Genomic DNA, 18892 nt, shown 5'->3' on the forward strand with positions numbered 1-18892 from the left:
TCATTGGCTTTATTGACGGGAATTGACGCCATTTCCATTTTGTTGTGATGAGGAGATGACATCATTTTACTGACTAGTCAGGCTCCAGCACCCCCATCGCCCGTGACCCTAGTGAGAACAAAGCGGTTCAGAAAATGAATGAATTATAGTATAATGATCCATATTTATGTATGTTGCATTCCGTGTAAAACGGTACTAGTGGTCTTTGGCGCCCTCCTGTGGTATTGCACACGAATTACTACTTTCAAACTGCATTGTCTCAGCTCAAAATTGGTATCCACTTGAGCACATTGGTGAAAAGTTAACTTTTGAGCACATAAAACATTTGCGTTTAGTTTTCTCGAACTGATTGTTCTAATATATTTAATGTATATTAAACTTTTATGGACAGAAGAGCTGATTTCGTTTTGTCCCTGTCAGGGGCCACCACAAGATCCAACCCACGCATCGTCAACAATGTTGGACTTTTCAACCGAAAGTAGCTGGATTTCGAGATATCTAAAATAATATCAAATATAGTTTAGTAAAATTTAGTTTTGGTTTGTTAATACTTTACTGTTAATACTACAAAACAGTTTTTAGGCGATACTAAGCAAACGTTTGAAAAACGCTTTATTATGACGTTGGGGTTTCATAGGAAAATGTGGTTTGCTTTGAAGCCAGTTTTAAAGCGCTTTGATCATTCGTTTTGGGCAACGAACTCACTTTCTCACGCCTATTTTTTTTACATGCACCATGCGCACTAAGTAAAGAGACATGAGAATGTTTGAACCTGTTAGGAGCTGAAAGGAGTGATGTGTCGCAATAGTATCCGTGCGCTCGTTTTAAAACACGCACACTCCGGCTTGATACGCTATTTGTAAATATGCCACGAGTGGAAATTTGCACATGTTAGCGTCAGCATAAAAACAAAACAAAACTAAAAACTAACTACAAAAACACCCAAAAAACTCAGACGAGAATTGAGTTAAAAGAAATCCTTTAACAACGCGAATAGATGATCGCAGTTCACGTCAATATCGGCATTGATCGGTATGAAAATCAAACGTTCCTTCATCCCTTTAACCCCGCCCCTTTCATATTCTGACGTATGATCAGGGAGCAACACGCCTCCCGGCCGGCTATGTTGGATCTGTTAAGTTCAAGACTCGAATTCAACGTTGTAATTTTGACTTTCATGCCTGCTGGCAAATTGCTCTCCAAAATACTTTGCTCCTGGTGTCCTTTTGACGGACGTTAAGGAGAGCATCTCCGTAGTTTATCTGTATGGAATGCTGATGGCGTGTACCTGTTTAGGCATTTAGGTAAGCATCCACCCATTGATCCATCCATGGAGGGCTCCAGCGTCGGCCGACGGTCGTCAAACTTTTGCCCGGCCGTCGAGAGCCTTTCAGCCGAAGCGAAGGCTCCTCTCCAGCCGATCCAGGTGAAGAAACAAGCCGTGAAGCGACACCACCACAAACACAACTTGAAACACCGCTACGAGTTCCTGGAAACGCTCGGGAAAGGAACGTATGGCAAAGTGAAGAAAGCTAAGGAGAGATCTGGCAGATTGGTAAGGTTTTATATGCAACATATCTCATTATTTTTATAGATTTTTAATATTCTTATGTTTTTTTCTCATTTTGGCCAACTGTTAAGAAATCAAAGTGGTATTTGTAAAGCAGCTGCATGCATGAACATGTGGATTTTACTTCAGTGAGAGTTAAAAGTCTAAAAAATAAAAAACACCCTTTTTACATAAATCCTTAGCCCTTTATATATGTGACTAATTTAAGCAAATAAAAATCAAAAAAAGACCTGATGGTGTGGATGTCTGTCACAATTGGGGTCATGTAAGCCACAATTCTAACATTTGGAATACAAATGTGGCCGAAATGACACTGAATAAATAGAATTATCAATGAATAAAATCATGATTTAATACAAGTAAAATAAATTAAGCCAGAAATTCAATGTTTATGGGCCCCTAGTTGTTTTTCCTCCTAATATTTAACTGCCTTCCAATGACAGCAATAGACATTCATTTTATTCAATCCATTTTGACAGTAAATCCAATTTGAAATAGATTGGATGTCCCGTGGTGTCAATGGCAAACAATGAATTAAATTGGTGCCCTATAAAGGGTTAAATCTAACTTTAGTGTGTGTTTTTAAGTAGCAGATCCAAATGCAATTTGTGTCCCTGGTCTTAGCATTGGACTCTGAAACGTGTTAAGAATGTGCTGCGATCACAAAAACTACCAAAAAAAGATTTAATGCTCCTTGTAAACCTGTCCATGCACACAAAGGCTATTCACCTTTATACTTCAACGTGGCTTGTAATCAAACTGGACAAGTATTTGAGGGAGTAAGGCAATTTAAAAAAAAATCTTGGCCATATCACATCAATGGAAAGTTTTCAGAAATAATAATGAAAGCAGAATTTGTAAACAAAACAGTTCACACTTTTATCAGCCAAAGAGGCATGGAATGTATGGAATGTAGTTTTTCCAGGTACCTGTGATCGTAAAACCAATTTATTTTTATTTTTGCTTAGATCTGTGGGCGCAAACGTGATAAAAACATGTATTTTGTCACAAAAGGCGAGCCAACTCTATAAACAATAAGTAGCATTTTGGCAGATGAACAATAAAAAAAGTTGTTTACCGTCCAAGATTACTAAGTAACAAAAAAATAAATGTGTATTTTTAAACAACTAAATAGCTTTGTCTTGGGAATGTTGTTTATTTCAAAACCACAGAACTGATGTATTCAAGAGTTACTAGTACGCAAAGCTATTTATTAGGGGGAGGGGGGGGTCTGATATATATTACAATATTAAAAACTGAAGCTTTTTCACCAGATAACTTGAATAGCTCTGTTGAGGAAGACTTCGGTTGACTCACCGTGAGTCCAGGAGACTTTCATGGACCAAATAAATGTGTGTTTTGACATAGCTTGCTTGATAAGACAGTTACAGTTGTTTATTTATCCCTGAACCAATTCTGGGACAGTGATCACAAGTTGCCATTTATTCAAAAGTTATCCTATTGAATGTCTTATGGCCCAAAGAAGTCATTTTTATGTATTTTTTAACATTTAATTTAGAGGGCCAAAGATTTCATTTTAATATAGTTTTTTAAAGTTTAATTTAGAGGGCCAAATAATTTATTTTTATGCATTTAAAAAAAAATGAATTTAGAGGGGCAAATAATTCATTTTTATGTATTTAAAAAAATAATAATTTAGAGGGCCAAAGAATTCATTTTTATGTATTTTTTAAAATTTAATTTAGAGGGCCAAAGAATTCATTTTTATGTATTTTTTAAAATTAAATTTAGAGGGCCAAATAATTCATTTTTATGTAATTTTTAAAATTTAATTCAGAATATTTTAATTCCCCACGCTTTTATTGTCATTATACAAGTATAATGAGATTTAAAGCTTCACCACAAAGTGCACAAATAACAACAACAAATAAATAAATAATCAATAAACATGTAGTGCATGAAAGTGTTAAAAAAAAGTCGGTGTGAAATACCACCCCCCCTCCTCCACTCACTATGCCAATCCAGCTCTGTGTTGAGCAAATGTGTAACATTGTCACTGCATTTTCCCGTTCACAGCCTTTTGTCTACGTTTTAAGTATGCTGAACCCAATCTCTCTCGTGCCTAGCAGCTAAAGCTGGAATGTGAAGAGTTTTCCAGCCCGGCCTTTTGCCAGACAGACTCACTGTTTGATCAGATTCATTACTGTAATGTTTCACGGGGAGTGTCTGTCGCCTGAGCACCCAAAAACTTGTTTACCGCCAACGCTCTTTGTCGCAAGTTTTCATTTTGTAATTGCAATCAAAAATGGAATTTCCCTCCTCCTTGCACCTGCGTTTGTCACTTGACGTCACAGTCAACGTACATGTCGAGTCGCGTCCTCAAACAAACAGACACACTGCAGGAAGTGAGTTGCTGTCTGGGAATCACCCCTGCCGGGGGTCTTGCTGAGCTTGCTGTCATAATACTGATAAGAACTAGCAATTGGCCTCTCTAAATGCAGATGGTGCTCAAATAGCCTTTAACGTGTTGTAAATGCAACATTCCTTTCTTTGTTTTTGTTTACCTGATAGCACATGAAGTCTATGTAATTCGACACGGAGGGACGTCAGACAAAAGGCATAGCAGTCTTCCACTTTAACCTCTAACACTCATCTTCATTGAAGGTGTAGTAACCTTACAAGAGGAACAAGAATGTCAAAACACGGGCCACTAAAAAGGCATAACAATTATAATTTGGATAAACCACAAATGATACACCCTAGATCAGAATTCCCCATTTTTGGAGGCAAGGCACGATATTTTACATTTGAAAAAGTATTCTGGTGGACCACCGAGCAGAAATGGCTTAGAAAATGTGAATGCTGAATTAATGATTTTGTGTCATGCATTCACTAAATGATTTACTCGTTATGGAATCCTGGCTTGTTTAATTAAAGACGAAGCTGACTGACAGGAATCTGTAATGTGTTCGGTTGTGTAATAAGCTGTAGGTGGTTACACTAGTTTATTACAATACGTGTCATCTAAGGTAAGAGAAATTAATTGTCGTCTTTGTGTGAATTTAAATTGCACTGAAAAAGTATTACATCATTTACTTTATGCATATTGTTTCGTCTTATCCTAATATAAAATTAATTCATTTTCCCCACAAAAGTTTACAAAGAACACCCCTTATTATAATATAACATATTTTTTTTGGTTGTGGCAATGTATTTAAAACAAAAAACAAAAAAACATGCATATAATTGGGGAACCTGACGGTTTGTGGAAGGGCCTCACAGTTCTGGGGTCGAGGGTTTGATCCCAGGTGTGTCCTCACTTTGTGGAGTTTGCATGTTCTCTCTTTTTCAATAAGATTCCACAAGATTGGCATATGAATATTTTGACAGATTGGCCCATTCCTCCATGGGATTATTTTTTTTCTTCGTAAAATGTGTTCAAAATATTGTAGTAAATTGGTCAAAGGCCCTTGAATCAAATCAAATCATGTCAGACATTTTCATATCTGCAAATCTATTGTCCAAAGCAGGGGTCGGGAACCTTTTTGACGGAGAGAGCCATAAACAATTCATATTTTCTAATGTTATTTCTTGAGAGCCATTCTCAGAATTGAAAAGTAAAATTACATGAAAATGTGTACTCTTTTTGTCCTTTCACCACTTTTAAGTATAAAAAGTCTCCGAATTCTTTTGACAACATTTTTATGACGTTGCTAATAAATCAGTATCAATGATATCATGCATGCACAAGTGTAATAAAAAACAAAATTATGATTAAAGTGGTGGTAGAGGTAGTGTCAACGCCACAATGGTGCTCCAATCAGTATGTTCGGGACTCAGCTCTCTCACCATTGATTTTCATATTTTACCTGAGAGCCATATGCACCCATGGAAAGAGCCACATATGGCTCCCGAGCCATAGGTTCCCTACCCCTGGTCCAAAGGATCAATTACGTATCATCCTAAGCATTACATTTGGTAAACAATTACCAAATATTCTTCAAATGACAAACTGGAGCAGGAGACTCAGTATTTTCTGACATCTAAGAAAAAAAACAATGATTGTCTAAGCCTGTAAAGCCAATGAAAACCTAACCCCCAAAGGCAAAGCTCGGCATGCATTGTGGCATGTTATTCTACTTTGTGGGTGGTAGCGCAAAATTGCAGTCTTGTTGTGTTTGTACTGCAGCCCAAAGATTTTTGGCCTGTGGGTGCCGAGTGCGTAGAACAAACTGACGGTGACAAAGGGCGCACACACACTCCGATAACCTCACAAGGGTGTGAAGTCATCATGAGTCCAGCAGCTCTGTCTGACGCCTATTCAAACAAACCCAGGAAACCCGTGTTCGCAGAAGTCAGGAAAAGGGAGTATAAGCGGCGTGAACGCCACACTGACGCACACCTCGCATCCAGACCAGACGGTGATTCACAGCAGGTCCCCCGAGTGAAATTGATATGACAAGTCTCTACTTTGTCTGCTTGTCTGTCAGGCAGACTAGAAGCTTGACAAATGAGAAGGCTTCTCCAAACACCATCTGGTGCCTTATGATGATGCTTCTTAACTTTAAGCCTGAGTGGTGAGGAATTCCTGGTATTCCCACTCCAACACGTGGATTCTTTTGAAAAAACCCTTTCGTATAAAAGGCAGTATTTATCCGTTTTTACAGGTGTCGTTACAAAGGACAGTATTTTGGGGGGATAACTGCGTGAATTAAAGAACTACAGTAAGACCTCGAATATCGCGGTTCATGTAGACCAGACATGACCGTGATAATCGAAAAAAATCGCAAAGTTGGAGTTGAGTCCTAGTAGCAAGAGTGGCTTCCGCTTAAGAGTTTCAGCATGGATTTTCACATTTTTATGGAAAAAAAGAAAAAAATGGGAGGAATCATTAATAGCAGAAAAAATCGTGAAGTAGTGAATTCTCTAAGTCAGTGGTGGCCCGGGGGCCAAATCTGGGCCGCCCCATCATTTTGTGTGGCCCGGGAAAGAAAATCATGAGTGCCAACTTTCTGTTTTAGGATCAAATTAACATGGAGTATAGATGTATATTAAATTTCCTGATTTTCCCCTTTTAAATCAATAATTGTCATTTTTTAATCCATTTTTTCTGTGTTTTTAGTTCAAAAATCATTTTGTAAAATCTAAAAAATATATAAAAAAAGCTAAAATCAACATTGTTTTAGATCTATAAAAAACTGAATATTCAGGGCTTTTAATCTAGTTCTTTTAATCCATTTATTTAAAAAAATCTAAATATTATATCAAAAATGGTCCGGCCCACATGAAATCGAGTTGACGTTAACGCGGCCCGCGAACCAACTCGAGTCTGACACCCCTGCTCTAAGTCAAGACGTGATAATTGAGGGGTTACTGTATTCTGTTTTCCAGAAGTTTTTCCCCCTATTTGCCACTAACACGTGTTCATTTGTCAACAATGACTGCTAATCATGTGTTGTTTCATCTGAATTATGTCATTATTTACATACAAAGAGCTGATTAACAAAATGAGTTTCCGTTCCAAACATGCTGATCTTGTTCTGTTTGGATTTAAAGGTTGCCATTAAGTCCATCAGAAAGGAGAAAATCAAGGATGAACAAGACCTGGTTCACATTCGGAGAGAAATTGAGATCATGTCATCACTCTGTCACCCGCATATCATCACGATATACGAAGGTATTTGCACAATGCGTTAGTTGTATTGAATGGAGATGCTTAATTAGGCCACACACGTGAATAGTGAAACGTGATACTCATAAACGGGGGCCTCTACATCAGTCTCTGATTGTTTGGATGCAGAGTATGCTCACGCAAGTCTTTTGTGGAAACTGATTTTTGGTTATATAATTGCTGACTCCACGTTGCATCACAACAGCAAAGTTGTGGGCAGCGCACATGGCCTTGTCTTCCAGCGCCCCTAATCAAGATCGCCTCAATGCGCGCTTGTTACTATCCATAGGGTTTTTCCCCCAATCCATTCGGGCCCCCGTGTGGGCCAGTAGGGAAAAAAAATAATTTCCTTTACAGAGCTAGCTACAATGGATGCTAAAGTTTGGGATTTATGTCATTGCAACTTGGACTTTAACAACAAAATCTAAAAGACTTGAGACCGTTTGGGATATTGGGTGAAAAGATGATTGAATTTGAGACTTGCAAACTGCAGTGAGAAAGAAAATTGGAACGCTTTGCATTTTTTAAAATGCCTTGTGGAACTAAAGATAATGTATTGGACAAAAAAGATGATAAGAAACAAAATGCTGCCAAAGAATTAATTTTAAGACTTGCTATTTGGCCATTTTCAATTGCTTTCTTAATTTAAAAAAATGACTTCAATTACTACGTTTGGAACTACTGTGGCATTGTATTGCCAAAAAAAACCATGTTTTTAGACATTCCATTCCAAACTGGCCTTTAAAAATTTCATGTTTTCTTTTTCATATATTATCTGTCTTTCGTGGTAACAGCGATTACAAATAATGCAAAATTGAGAAAATAATCTTCCGTCTTTATGGGGACGACATAGTCTAGGTAGTACTGAAGGGTAACTTGGGAATTCCGATATCTCCCTCGTGAGTGTCGATCAATAAAGTACATACCTATTTTAAAAAATAAATGATTGTTTCGAATATCAAATGATGGATATAGTTATCATATACACAAAGATTGTTTTGCATTGTACCTTGAAAATAGCAAAGGAAACCTTCAATAGTTTCATTTGTTATTTCCTTTCCAGTATTTGAAAACAAGGACAAAATTGTGATCGTAATGGAGTACGCCAGCCGCGGGGACTTGTACGACTACATTTGTGACAGAAGACACGTCTCGGAGCGGGAAACGAGGAACTTCTTTCGACAGATTGTGTCTGCTGTGCACTACTGCCATCAGGTAAGGAAATGATTGAGATTCCTTCCAAATGCTTCAAGCGACTTGGACTTAAATGACACCAAGCTACCCTCGAACCTGTTGCCGAGCTTGTGTTAGTTCCCGGGCAACAGAACCCCATACTGTTGTATAATGATCATTATTAACTGTCAGCTGGTGATTGGAACAGCGATGCTGTGAGAACAAAGCAGAGGAAAATGAACAGTCTGTAGAAAGACCGAGCGAGAGGGGGGGGCAGCATCGGGGCTTAAGGCCAGCTGTCCCAACACACATTCACAGTCGCTAATGAGGGCGTGATGGAACACAAAAAGCACACTCGCACACCATCAAACCAGTCCGCCAGTCCAAAAGCTAAAGTTCCAGCGGAAGCCGCTTTAGATCTATGCTAGATGATATTTACAGAGTAAATGACCCCAATCATGTTCCACGTCAACCACCGGTTTTGTTTTTTATACCCCCTTCATCTAAAGGACCATTGTAAACTGTCTGATATATTTGGCCCAACTTGGAATCATAAAACAGCACAGACAATAGAGCTTTATACTCGCTTCAAACGGCACAACACGTGCCGTGTCCTTGGCCACACGTGTCCATTCCTTTTTAGGCGTATCACAGGTGTCAAAGTGGCGGCCCGGGTGCCAGATCTGGCCCACCGCATGATTTTGTGCGACCCGAGAAAGTAAATCATGAGTGCCGACTTTCTGTTTTAGGATCAAATTAAAATGGAGTATAGATGTATATTACATTTCCTGATTTTCCCCCTTTTAAATCAATAATTGTAATTTTTTAATCCATTTTTTCTGTGTTTTTAGTTCAAAAATCATTTTGTAAAATCTAAAAATATATTTAAAAAAAGCTAAAATAAATATTGTTTTAAATCTATAAAAAACTGAATATTCAGGGCCTTTAATCCAGTTCATTTAATCCATTTATTAAAAAAATCTTAATATATCTAAAATGGTCCGGCCCACATGAAATCGAGTTGACGTTAAAGCGGCCCGCGAACCAACCCGAGTCTGACACCCTTGGCGTAGATGACCTGCATTTTTTCAAAGGCAAACATTAGTGGAAGGTATGCCCCCCTGCAGAGGCAAGGACAATGAAGCATAGCTTACACACCAGGAAAGGACGAAAGAATGTGCTCCAAGCTGGGGGAAAATAATCCTTTTATATAACGTACTGTATACATAAAATGACAATTGTATGAAATGTCCTTAATTCAATGCTGTGAAAATATGTCATATGGTCCTTTTTATTCTCTTAGAATGGCATAGTCCACCGGGATCTGAAGCTGGAGAATATTTTACTAGATGGAAATGGCAACGTCAAGGTATGCATCTTTGTGCAATATATTATATATAGTTGTGTCTAAGACTAGTGTCTGCTAGACAAGTCTCATTTGGGGTGATTGTTCAACTACAAACCTGATTTCCAAAAAGTGGGACCCCGTACAAATTCTAAATAGGAACTGAATGCAATTATATGTAGATATAAATATATTGTCCAAAAATCTGATGTTGGCTGCCAGCCTAATCAAGGCCTAAAAGACACTGCCTGAACATTTCAGTTTTTTTACCTGTTCCAACATTTTTTTTAAAAAAAATTTAGACACCATGAAATCTAAAATCATATATTTTCTCAGTCTAAACCTTTAGTCTGTCATTTTATGTTCTAATTTCAGTACATTATTAATATTTGGCACTTCCACATCACTGCATTCAGTTTTTATTCACATTTTGTATAGCAACCCAACTTTTTGGGAATGTGGTTAGTACGTACAAAATCGACCCAGGGTGGGCAAACTATTCCACAAAGGGCCACAAAAGTTCCAAACCGTCAAGCCGACACTTCTTCACCAATCGGGCCCTTGAGGACCGGTTTTCCCATCCTTAAAATAGACAAGTGTATCAAGACACCTGGTTATTAAACTTGAGCATGGAAGAAAATAGTCGCAAAGAGGAAGTAACGTTGCCTGGGGGACTTTAACATGTCAATTTCTACCTTTGGGTCAGGTGTCTCAATAGATTAGTTCAATGTAGTTAATATGTTCTGGTTGGAAAGTTATTGAAAGACCAACATAGTGACTGGATGCTTGTTTGAATTCTTTTGTTCCAGATTGCTGACTTTGGCCTGTCAAACCTCTATCACAGAGACGAGTACCTCCAGACATTCTGTGGTAGTCCATTGTACGCATCCCCAGAAATAGTAAACGGTCGGCCATATCGGGGGCCAGAGGTGGATACGTGGTCTCTTGGGGTGCTGTTGTACACCATGGTTCATGGTACCATGCCCTTTGATGGCAACAACCACAAGGAACTGGTGCAGCAAATCAGCACCGGAAATTACCGCAAACCAAACAAACCCTCCGGTGAGCATTTTAACAATTCATTTACTACAAGGGAACCAAGTACAAAGGCCAAAGTGCTGCAATTGTAAATGACTTAATAAAACAGTTTGCCGTGTTCCAGACAACTGTAAACGGTCCTCTTTTGCTTTCTATCAGATGCATGTGGTCTCATTCGTTGGATGCTAATGGTCAACCCCGAGCGCAGAGCTACAATAGAGGAAATAGCAGGACACTGGTGGCTTAACTGGGGTTACCAGAAGCCCCTTCTATCTGAGACAACGACCAGCCAAGTTGCGGGGGCAACGTCGACGGCTCCTCCATCAGCGCAGCACCCGGCCGGGCTGGCTAGCGTCGCTAACTGGCTGCGACGTACATCCAGGCCTTTGCTCGAGAACGGCTCAAAGATGCGCTGCTTGCTCCGTTCACAAGGTGTGAACAATAGCAATGTCGTTCGCCAGCGTTCCCTACGCAGGTCACAGAAGGAGAACAACGTCTCCCAGCCCAGCCACGAAGGAGTTACTGACACCCGGCCTTCTAAGGGGATTTTAAAAAGAAGAAACAGTGTGAAACAGAAGGTGATGAGTGAAACCCCTATTGATGCATCACTGGAACATCAGAACTTTATGTCCACAGCAGCCAGTGCCCCATCTGCTGCAATGCTACCTCGCAAAGGTATCCTAAAAAAGTCCCCAGAGCATGAATCTGGCTACTACTCCTCCTCCCCTGAGAACAGCGATTCTGGCTTGGTCCCGCAATCCAAAGTGCCCACCTCAACATCAACCCACAGGAAAGGCATCCTCAAGCGAAATGGAAAGTTCTCCGGTGCACAGGAGTTTGGCTCCTTAGATCAGCTGGCAGTTTCATTACCCAACAGGGGCACAAGAGTGAGATCAAGTAGTGCCGTTAGCGAGGAGAGCATTCTCTCCTCAGAGTCCTTTGATCAGCTGGATCTTCCAGACTTTCCACGACTTCCTGCACATGTAGCGAAAGCTGGAAGGCCCACCATGAGGGGATGTGTGTCTGCTGACAACCTGCTTGACATCCAAGAAGATGGTATACTTGGAGATGGTCTCCACAGAAAGTGGAACTGCTACGAGTCTGGAGTGGCTGACAGTGCTTTCTCCATTACAGACTGTGATAATGTGACTGAGGCTTACAAACAGGCCTTAATTATTCACAGTCCTGCTTCAAGTTAAACACCACTGAAGATTCTGTACGGCCAAAGCACATTGTGACAATATATCAACGCACTTAAGGCATCATCAGGAATTTCAAACACCAAAAAAGGGAAAAGGGAGGGAGGGATACAATAGCGACTTGGTCAGTTTCAAAAAATGATTGTTGTAAATACGTCAGTCCAAGTCTTAAGGTACTCAACTTTGAATATATAAGAGCATTGTCAAAGTCATCGTAAAACCAAAACACCTTGAATGTAAGTGTTGGTAGCACATCAGTCATTTAGAGGATCTTGAAGCTAGTTTCTCTTTCCTAGCCGGCAGGTAGAACATTATTATAGTTTTATGGGGCTCTTAGCTTTGAACATCGCTGGTTAAAGGTGAGGATTGTTTCACTATTAACCTGCAGCTTTTACTGCATTTTATTTTAAACTGAAAACTGCTCTACATTTAATGATACCAAAGAGGACTCTTGTAAACACGACTGGCTTTTTTGGTCTTTGTTTGATAAGGCACACACGCTCAGGGTAGTGAGCTCAGTTGTTAATATCAATCCATGTTTCTGCAAGTCCGGACAAAGACTTGAATAACAAACAACCTGACTCACTGATGAATAACAAGCATAACCTGTTAAACCTGCTGTAACACCCAAATCTACACTGGTGCATGTGCAAGTACCAGAAGAGATGATGATTTCCAGTAACAATCCAGGATAAACATCATTAGATTTAAGTAAATGGTGAACTTCATTGGCTGAATGTTTATCATTAACTGCTTAAATAAATGGTGTCTTTGGTTTTATAGCTCAGGTCTTCCATATTTTGGGGAAATAATATGGATATTTGCTAAAGGAAGGTATTACATGCAAATGCTGTTTACAAATAAGGAGAACTGGCATGTCCGTATTGCATGGGTCTGTAGAAATGTTAAATATTTGGCAGATTTGATTTATGTTCTGTAACATGAACAGTGGTTTTTGTGTCTCTAATTTGATATTTGAATTCCTGATATTACTTGCTCAAGTGATCAGTACATTAAAAAGTGACAAGTTCCACCATGACATCTGATAAATTGGATTATGATTATTACGTTTAAGAGGAAGAGATGCAGTATCACAGACCTCATGAAACTGGAATGTTGATATGGCACTGTTTGTGTTTCAGTTTTCCCTTGACAAACTAAAGCTTATCAGGAATGTAAAGCAGATATGTGAAAGTTTGTATATGCAAAGATGAAACTTAAAACTGTGCTAAAAAGTGCTTATGAATCTTTTTACAATTTCATGTGCTTGTAGGTATTAAATAAACTTTTGTTGCAAATTTCAGGGTTTTTTTTTCAATGTGCCAAAGTTGTCTTGGTTGACACTCTTGTAACTGGAATAAGGGCATCAATAATAAAGTGTTTCTTCACGTTGTCCGTCAATTTAAATGCTTCCATTTTAATGCAAGTGTAAAACAAAATAACACTGAAGGTATACCAAACACTTACAAACAGTATAAATAAAACTAAAGTGATTGGGTGAGTGCATTTCAATGTAGAATAACATGAAAAAAATGCCTAAACTGCAACAAGTGTGGTTATAAGAAAATGGAAAAAACTCTTTAGTGAACAACATACTCTGAATCAAATGTTTAGTGTAAGGAAAATGACATTAAGACCCAGTATATTCACACCTGGCTGTGGTGGTAGGGAGGGGTTTCCAGTTGGTTTTCACTAGGTGTCATTGACGTCAATAAAAGATGGTCAAACATCAGTTGTAGCTTGACTGACCTTTGATCCGCAAACAGCAGCTTTAGAAGGGAAAGGCAGGAGGAGCTTCAGTGCTCCCTGCAGCTGCTTGTAGCAGAGGAAGATAGAGTCCTGGTGGAGGCAGAACACAAGACAGATTTGGCACCAGGTCAAAGATTGTTAATCACTTTTACTTTACGTGCCTTTGGTTTTTGTACACCCCAGTTTTTGCAATACTTGTCTTGTTTTTGTCAGTTTACTGTTGAATAAACCACCATGGGGTCTTCATAAGTTCCAATCGATTACGACCTTGAAAACATGGTGGTGGACGACTGGCTTATCTCCTTGTACCATCAACTATTAGATTTGGCACACAAGTTTTGCATCGGGGGCAAGTCCTGACACAACCCACACATGCAATAATCGAAACTAGGCCACCCCAATGACAGTAGGACACCCAGACCACTGCGCCACCACCTGGTCAAGGTAATTTGAATTGTTGGTAATGCTTTTGGTTGTCTAGGTTTGTCTGCAAGAGATTTTTACATTAGCTGTCAGATATTTTGAATTATTATACTATTCACAAAAATTATGATTACACTTTAATTGAAAGGCGCGCTGGCCTCGCACTTATGGGGTCCCGGGTTCGATTGCAGATCGGTCCACCTCTGTGGAGTTTGCATGTTCTTCCTGGGCTTGAGTGGGTTTTCTCTGGGTACTCTGGTTTTCTCTGGGTACTCTGGTTTTCTCTGGGTACTCTGGTTTCCATGGTAGGATGCTTGAACACTCTAAATTGCCCCTAGGTATGTGTGAGCGTCAATAGTTAGTTGTCCGTGTCCTTGTGTCCTAAGATTGGCTGGCCACCATCAGGGTGACCCCGCCTCATGCCCAAAGTCAGCTGGGATAGGCTCCAGCACCCCCGCGACCAATGTGAGTGGTTCAGAAAATTAATGAATATCATTGAAAGTAAAAATGTAAACATAATGCTTACCAGATTAACGACCAGGAGATTGGCAAAATTCTTGAGCAGTGAGTCGGGTGAGTCCACCAAATTGAGCCTGTGAGTTGCAGCACTCACACAGGCACAGAGAAGGGTGGAGGGTAAAAATTCGGAAGACTTCCACTCTGGACATCAATGAATTAGAAATAAATAAAGAGCAAATTGTCATTTGTAACAATGTAAAAAATGCAGAGCAGAGTTAATGAACAACACAGATATTTTTTTAAATGAGAACAACAATTATGAGCATTTCTAATGGTTATACTGCGGTTGATCCGCCATCTACAATTAACTTATTACAAAAATCATTCTAAAAATGGCAGAAGTCCTATGTTGTGTATGCATGTAACGTATTTTCACGACTATAAGCCGCACCGCATTATAAGGCGCACCCTCAATGAATGACACATTTTATTTTTTTTCCATATATAAAGCGCACTGGATTATAAGGCACCCTGTCTATTTTGGAGAAAATTTAAGACTTTTAAGTGCGCCTTATAGTCGTGAAAATACGGTAGATGACAACGAAATGTAGTTTCAATTTACCACCCATTACAATTGACATTAGAATTTGAAATACCTGTATTAGTTTGTTCTCTTTATTTTCCTTTTAATATTTCATATATTTCATTTACAACCTGCATATTCATTACTGTCACACAAATTACATTCCTCATCTTGTATGCATGTATTATGGCAATATACAGAATTTATATTATAGTCAAATATCGATACATTATATTCATGTTCATACCGCTCAATGTAATTCAGTTCAATGTAAAGACTTCCAAGTATATTGTATTTATCTACATATGATCTATGGCTGTAAGAAGAGGAGAGCAAATAAAGCTGACAGATGCTGCTATTTCTGACACACCCTGATGGACAAAGAAAACACTTTAAAGGTGTTCTTTGGCTAAAAGACGACAATCTGAAATATCATTTTCATGACTTAAGGAAGGAAAAGTGCCGAGACACTGTGTCTGCCATTTGATCCTTCCTATCTCGGACACCTTTGTGAATAGGTCACAAAGTCAGGGGGGCCAGGAGTTGTCATAACTTTTTGTGATGTTTTCAACATCTAATGTGGCTTGGTTGTCTCTCTGGCACATGTTGCCTGGGGCAGCACCACAGAGCTTCGTGAGAAGCATAGGCTGAATAGGAATACGGGACCAGTGCTCATTCACTGCACACAATACTGTATTGCACATACTCAGCTCGCTGTCTCCTAAATGGACTGCTGACAAAGCACAATCAAACTTATAGCTGCATTCTGCCCTCTGTTTCCAGTGGTGAAAGTCACAATCAACTCTCATTCAATCATCTTTTACAATTTTATGATCAACACTAAATAGTAGAATTATAGTAAAACCAATCTGATGGTACCTTACCTTCCTTCATCTACTTTACTGCATTTGGTTCCACCTTTTTCTACCATCACCTCAAAACAAACATTGAGTGACTAATTTATTTCATACATAGTTATGGTGACTTACAGTAGTATATGTTTAAGGGGAAAAAAACTCTCCAAAAGTATGACGTTCTTTGGACTGTCTCACAGTTCTAAAATCGAGGGTCAGTCCCATGTTCTTCCCGGGCTTGAGTGGGATTTCTTCAGGTACTCCGGCCGAAGTGAAGTTTCCCATGGTATGAAACTTTTTGAGCATCTATATTTTGGAATGGGACTATAGTTTGAACTGATCAAGATTCTAGTGGCAATAGTCAGAGTGGCTTGAAGCTATTTACATTGTTCTTTTGAAAACTTTAACTACTGTAGTAGCTGTCAGCCTTACTGGACATGGGCCACAAAGCTAAATATTTACCTAATTGAATAGGACAACAGAAGGCATTTAAGATATCCCAGCAGGATATAGTGACATAATCTATTCAAACGCATTGAGCGAAACTCACCACAAAGAAAATATTAGTAGGTACCAAAGTCTTATCAGAACACAATTCATATTGACATCTGGGATTTTATGCAACGCTGTTATGCAACTCACCAATAGTTGCCACTGCAATGTAAGAGTGGACATATCGGCGCACAGTGGGAAGCTGCTGAGCATGGAGGAAGGACAGAGTGTGAAGAATTGGCTCCAAGAAGTCAGAAGGGAGTACTGGTGACATATACCAGCCTAAACTGGACACCACTGACAATTCGAATTCCTGCGTCAGAAAAATGCACACTTATGTCCACATTGAGATACTGAAATATGGATTGATAGACAAAAAACTAAATGTTTGTTAGACAGAAGAACAGGCAAAATCAGCTTGAATTACATTACCAAAGACCACCATGTGGTCTTTTAATGCGACTATACTTGTCACAATAACGTTTTTTTGGTGTATCAATTCTCCCAAAAACTATTACAATAAAATGTATAAAATAAAATTCGCTACCAAAGACAAATACAGTAGTACCTCAATTATGGCGTCTTCACTTATCGCGAATTTACTACTTGGCGAGTCTTTCCGCTATTAATTAATGAATGTGTTTAAATTTAATATTTATTCTACACATTTTTACAACATTGGAAAACGTTACGAATATTTATGTCATGTTTGTGCGCCTACAGAGACCCTATTAAAACTCTAAAAATATATTTCTAGCCCCCATTTTCAAACATTTTTGAAAAATATCTAAGGGGCCACTCCAGGGCTGCGTTAAAGAACTTCCAGAACCTATGGTTGGTGACCATAGTCTTGTCCAAAGTCAGATCGCTTAAACATTAAGCAATATAAAAAATAGCGAGATAAATGTTTGATCGGATGACACTGATTATATTATCCAATAAAGACCTTTACCAGGATGCTTTGCACTGAGAAAGAGAAGTTTGTGTAGATGCAGAGCTTGTCGGCTGTCAGAGGAACAGTCTCTTTCATCTTGGAAGCCAGCAACAAGGTAACAACACCTAAAAGCTGCAGCTTGGAGTTGAGCACAACATGGCAGCTCAAGTATGAGTCCAGGTAGCGGACTGCCAGGGGGAACACCTCCTCCTCACATTTCTGCTCCTCACATACCTAAAGAACAGCATAGTTACAACCAACAGAACCGAGTCAAACTCATTCGTAGGATACATTTGGACGACAGATTCAAGTAACACAATTCGGATCTTTTTACCTTTAACAGATCACACCGAGATTCTTTCATGACAGTTTAAACGGGGCAAAACCTACGGACTGAACATAGCCATAGAAAGGTTATGGAATACCTGGAACATCCAAATTACGAGAGTCCTCCTTGCGTGGGGCTGGATGTTCTCCTGGATGGCTTGGGGTGAAGGCGCCTTGCTAGCGGCGTCCTCTTCCAGGGCTCTCAGGTTCAGGACAGTCCGAAAGTCACCGATGATTGCCAGATCGGGACCCGCCCGTAGAGCCACCTCATTATCATAAACCAGATCAGGTAAAAATATATATATATTCCTCCTTGGACAACATATGATTCAGAACAAACTGAAAATACTACTAAAACGGCACAACAAATGAAGAATCGCTTGCATTCCAGGGTGGCAATGAAAAATTGGAATCATTTGATTCATGAATGTACGTACTTTATAGGCCATCTAAATGAGAGATCCATTAATATTACATTTCATGACAATGTAACATAAATATGTGATGACAATTGTGTTGATCATTTGGATCAAACCATGTAAACCGATTTGAAAATTTGGAATCATTTGATTCATGAATGCACGTACTCTATAGGCCATCTAAATGAGAGATCAATTAATATTACATTTCAAGTGAATGTATCATAAATGTGATGACAATTGTGTTGATCATTTGGGCCGTTTGGATCAAACCATGTAAACCGATTTTAAAATACTACAGGCCAAACGCGGTAGATCTCTTCTAAACTTAAGTTTGAAAAACCCTCAAAATGTGAAATGAGCATACATTTAAGAGCTTATTTAATAGGATTGTAGTTATGTCCATTTTTAGGACGATCTTTAAAACTTAAGGTTAGCGGTCACTTAGCTAAGATCGCCGCTAGCGTGGTTGAATTAAACTCCATGTGATCGCTGTAAAAACTTATCAGTCGTTTGAAAACATTTGAAGCAGATGCAACTATAAATACCGATATTACTTCTAACAAATCTGAGAGATGTGATCCGAAATGTACAAACTTACCGTGCTAATTGCTGTGGTGCCCATTATCGACATGGGGGGGATGCAGGAGACTAATGAGCAAACAGGTTGTAAATGTTCAGTTAACGCCAATCGA

General features: G+C 39.1%; 2 protein-coding genes across 2 annotated transcripts; one reads left to right on the plus strand and one right to left on the minus strand.

Annotated features, from left to right (window-relative positions):
• Positions 1–1101: 1101 nt before the first annotated feature.
• Positions 1102–13358, plus strand: nuak2 (NUAK family, SNF1-like kinase, 2). Its single transcript, XM_077603882.1, has 6 exons — positions 1102–1555; positions 7088–7208; positions 8266–8417; positions 9679–9744; positions 10530–10782; positions 10918–13358. Exons 1-6 carry the CDS (start codon positions 1331–1333, stop codon positions 11955–11957), a joined length of 1857 nt encoding a protein of 618 aa, XP_077460008.1. The 5' UTR covers positions 1102–1330; the 3' UTR covers positions 11958–13358.
• A 14-nt stretch (positions 13359–13372) lies between these two features.
• ccnd3 (cyclin D3) lies at positions 13373–18872 on the minus strand. Its single transcript, XM_077603884.1, is given in 7 exon segments — positions 13373–13681; positions 13683–13796; positions 14656–14789; positions 16668–16830; positions 17470–17685; positions 17877–18044; positions 18799–18872. Coding segments are annotated over 7 exon segments (906 nt in total). The 5' UTR covers positions 18832–18872; the 3' UTR covers positions 13373–13603.
• Positions 18873–18892: the final 20 nt, after the last annotated feature.

Source organism: Stigmatopora argus, chromosome 6 (assembly GCF_051989625.1).
Source record: "Stigmatopora argus isolate UIUO_Sarg chromosome 6, RoL_Sarg_1.0, whole genome shotgun sequence".
In the NCBI taxonomy this organism is placed as follows: Eukaryota; Metazoa; Chordata; class Actinopteri; order Syngnathiformes; family Syngnathidae; genus Stigmatopora; species Stigmatopora argus.

Bases quoted from the DNA above. Each gene is read 5' to 3' on its own strand.
- nuak2 (XM_077603882.1), top strand. From the start codon at position 1,331: ATGGAGGGCTCCAGCGTCGGCCGACGGTCGTCAAACTTTTGCCCGGCC. The intron at 1,556-7,087 runs GTAAGGTTTTAT...TTGGATTTAAAG, and splicing joins AGGAGAGATCTGGCAGATTG to GTTGCCATTAAGTCCATCAG. The intron at 7,209-8,265 runs GTATTTGCACAA...TTTCCTTTCCAG, and splicing joins TATCATCACGATATACGAAG to TATTTGAAAACAAGGACAAA.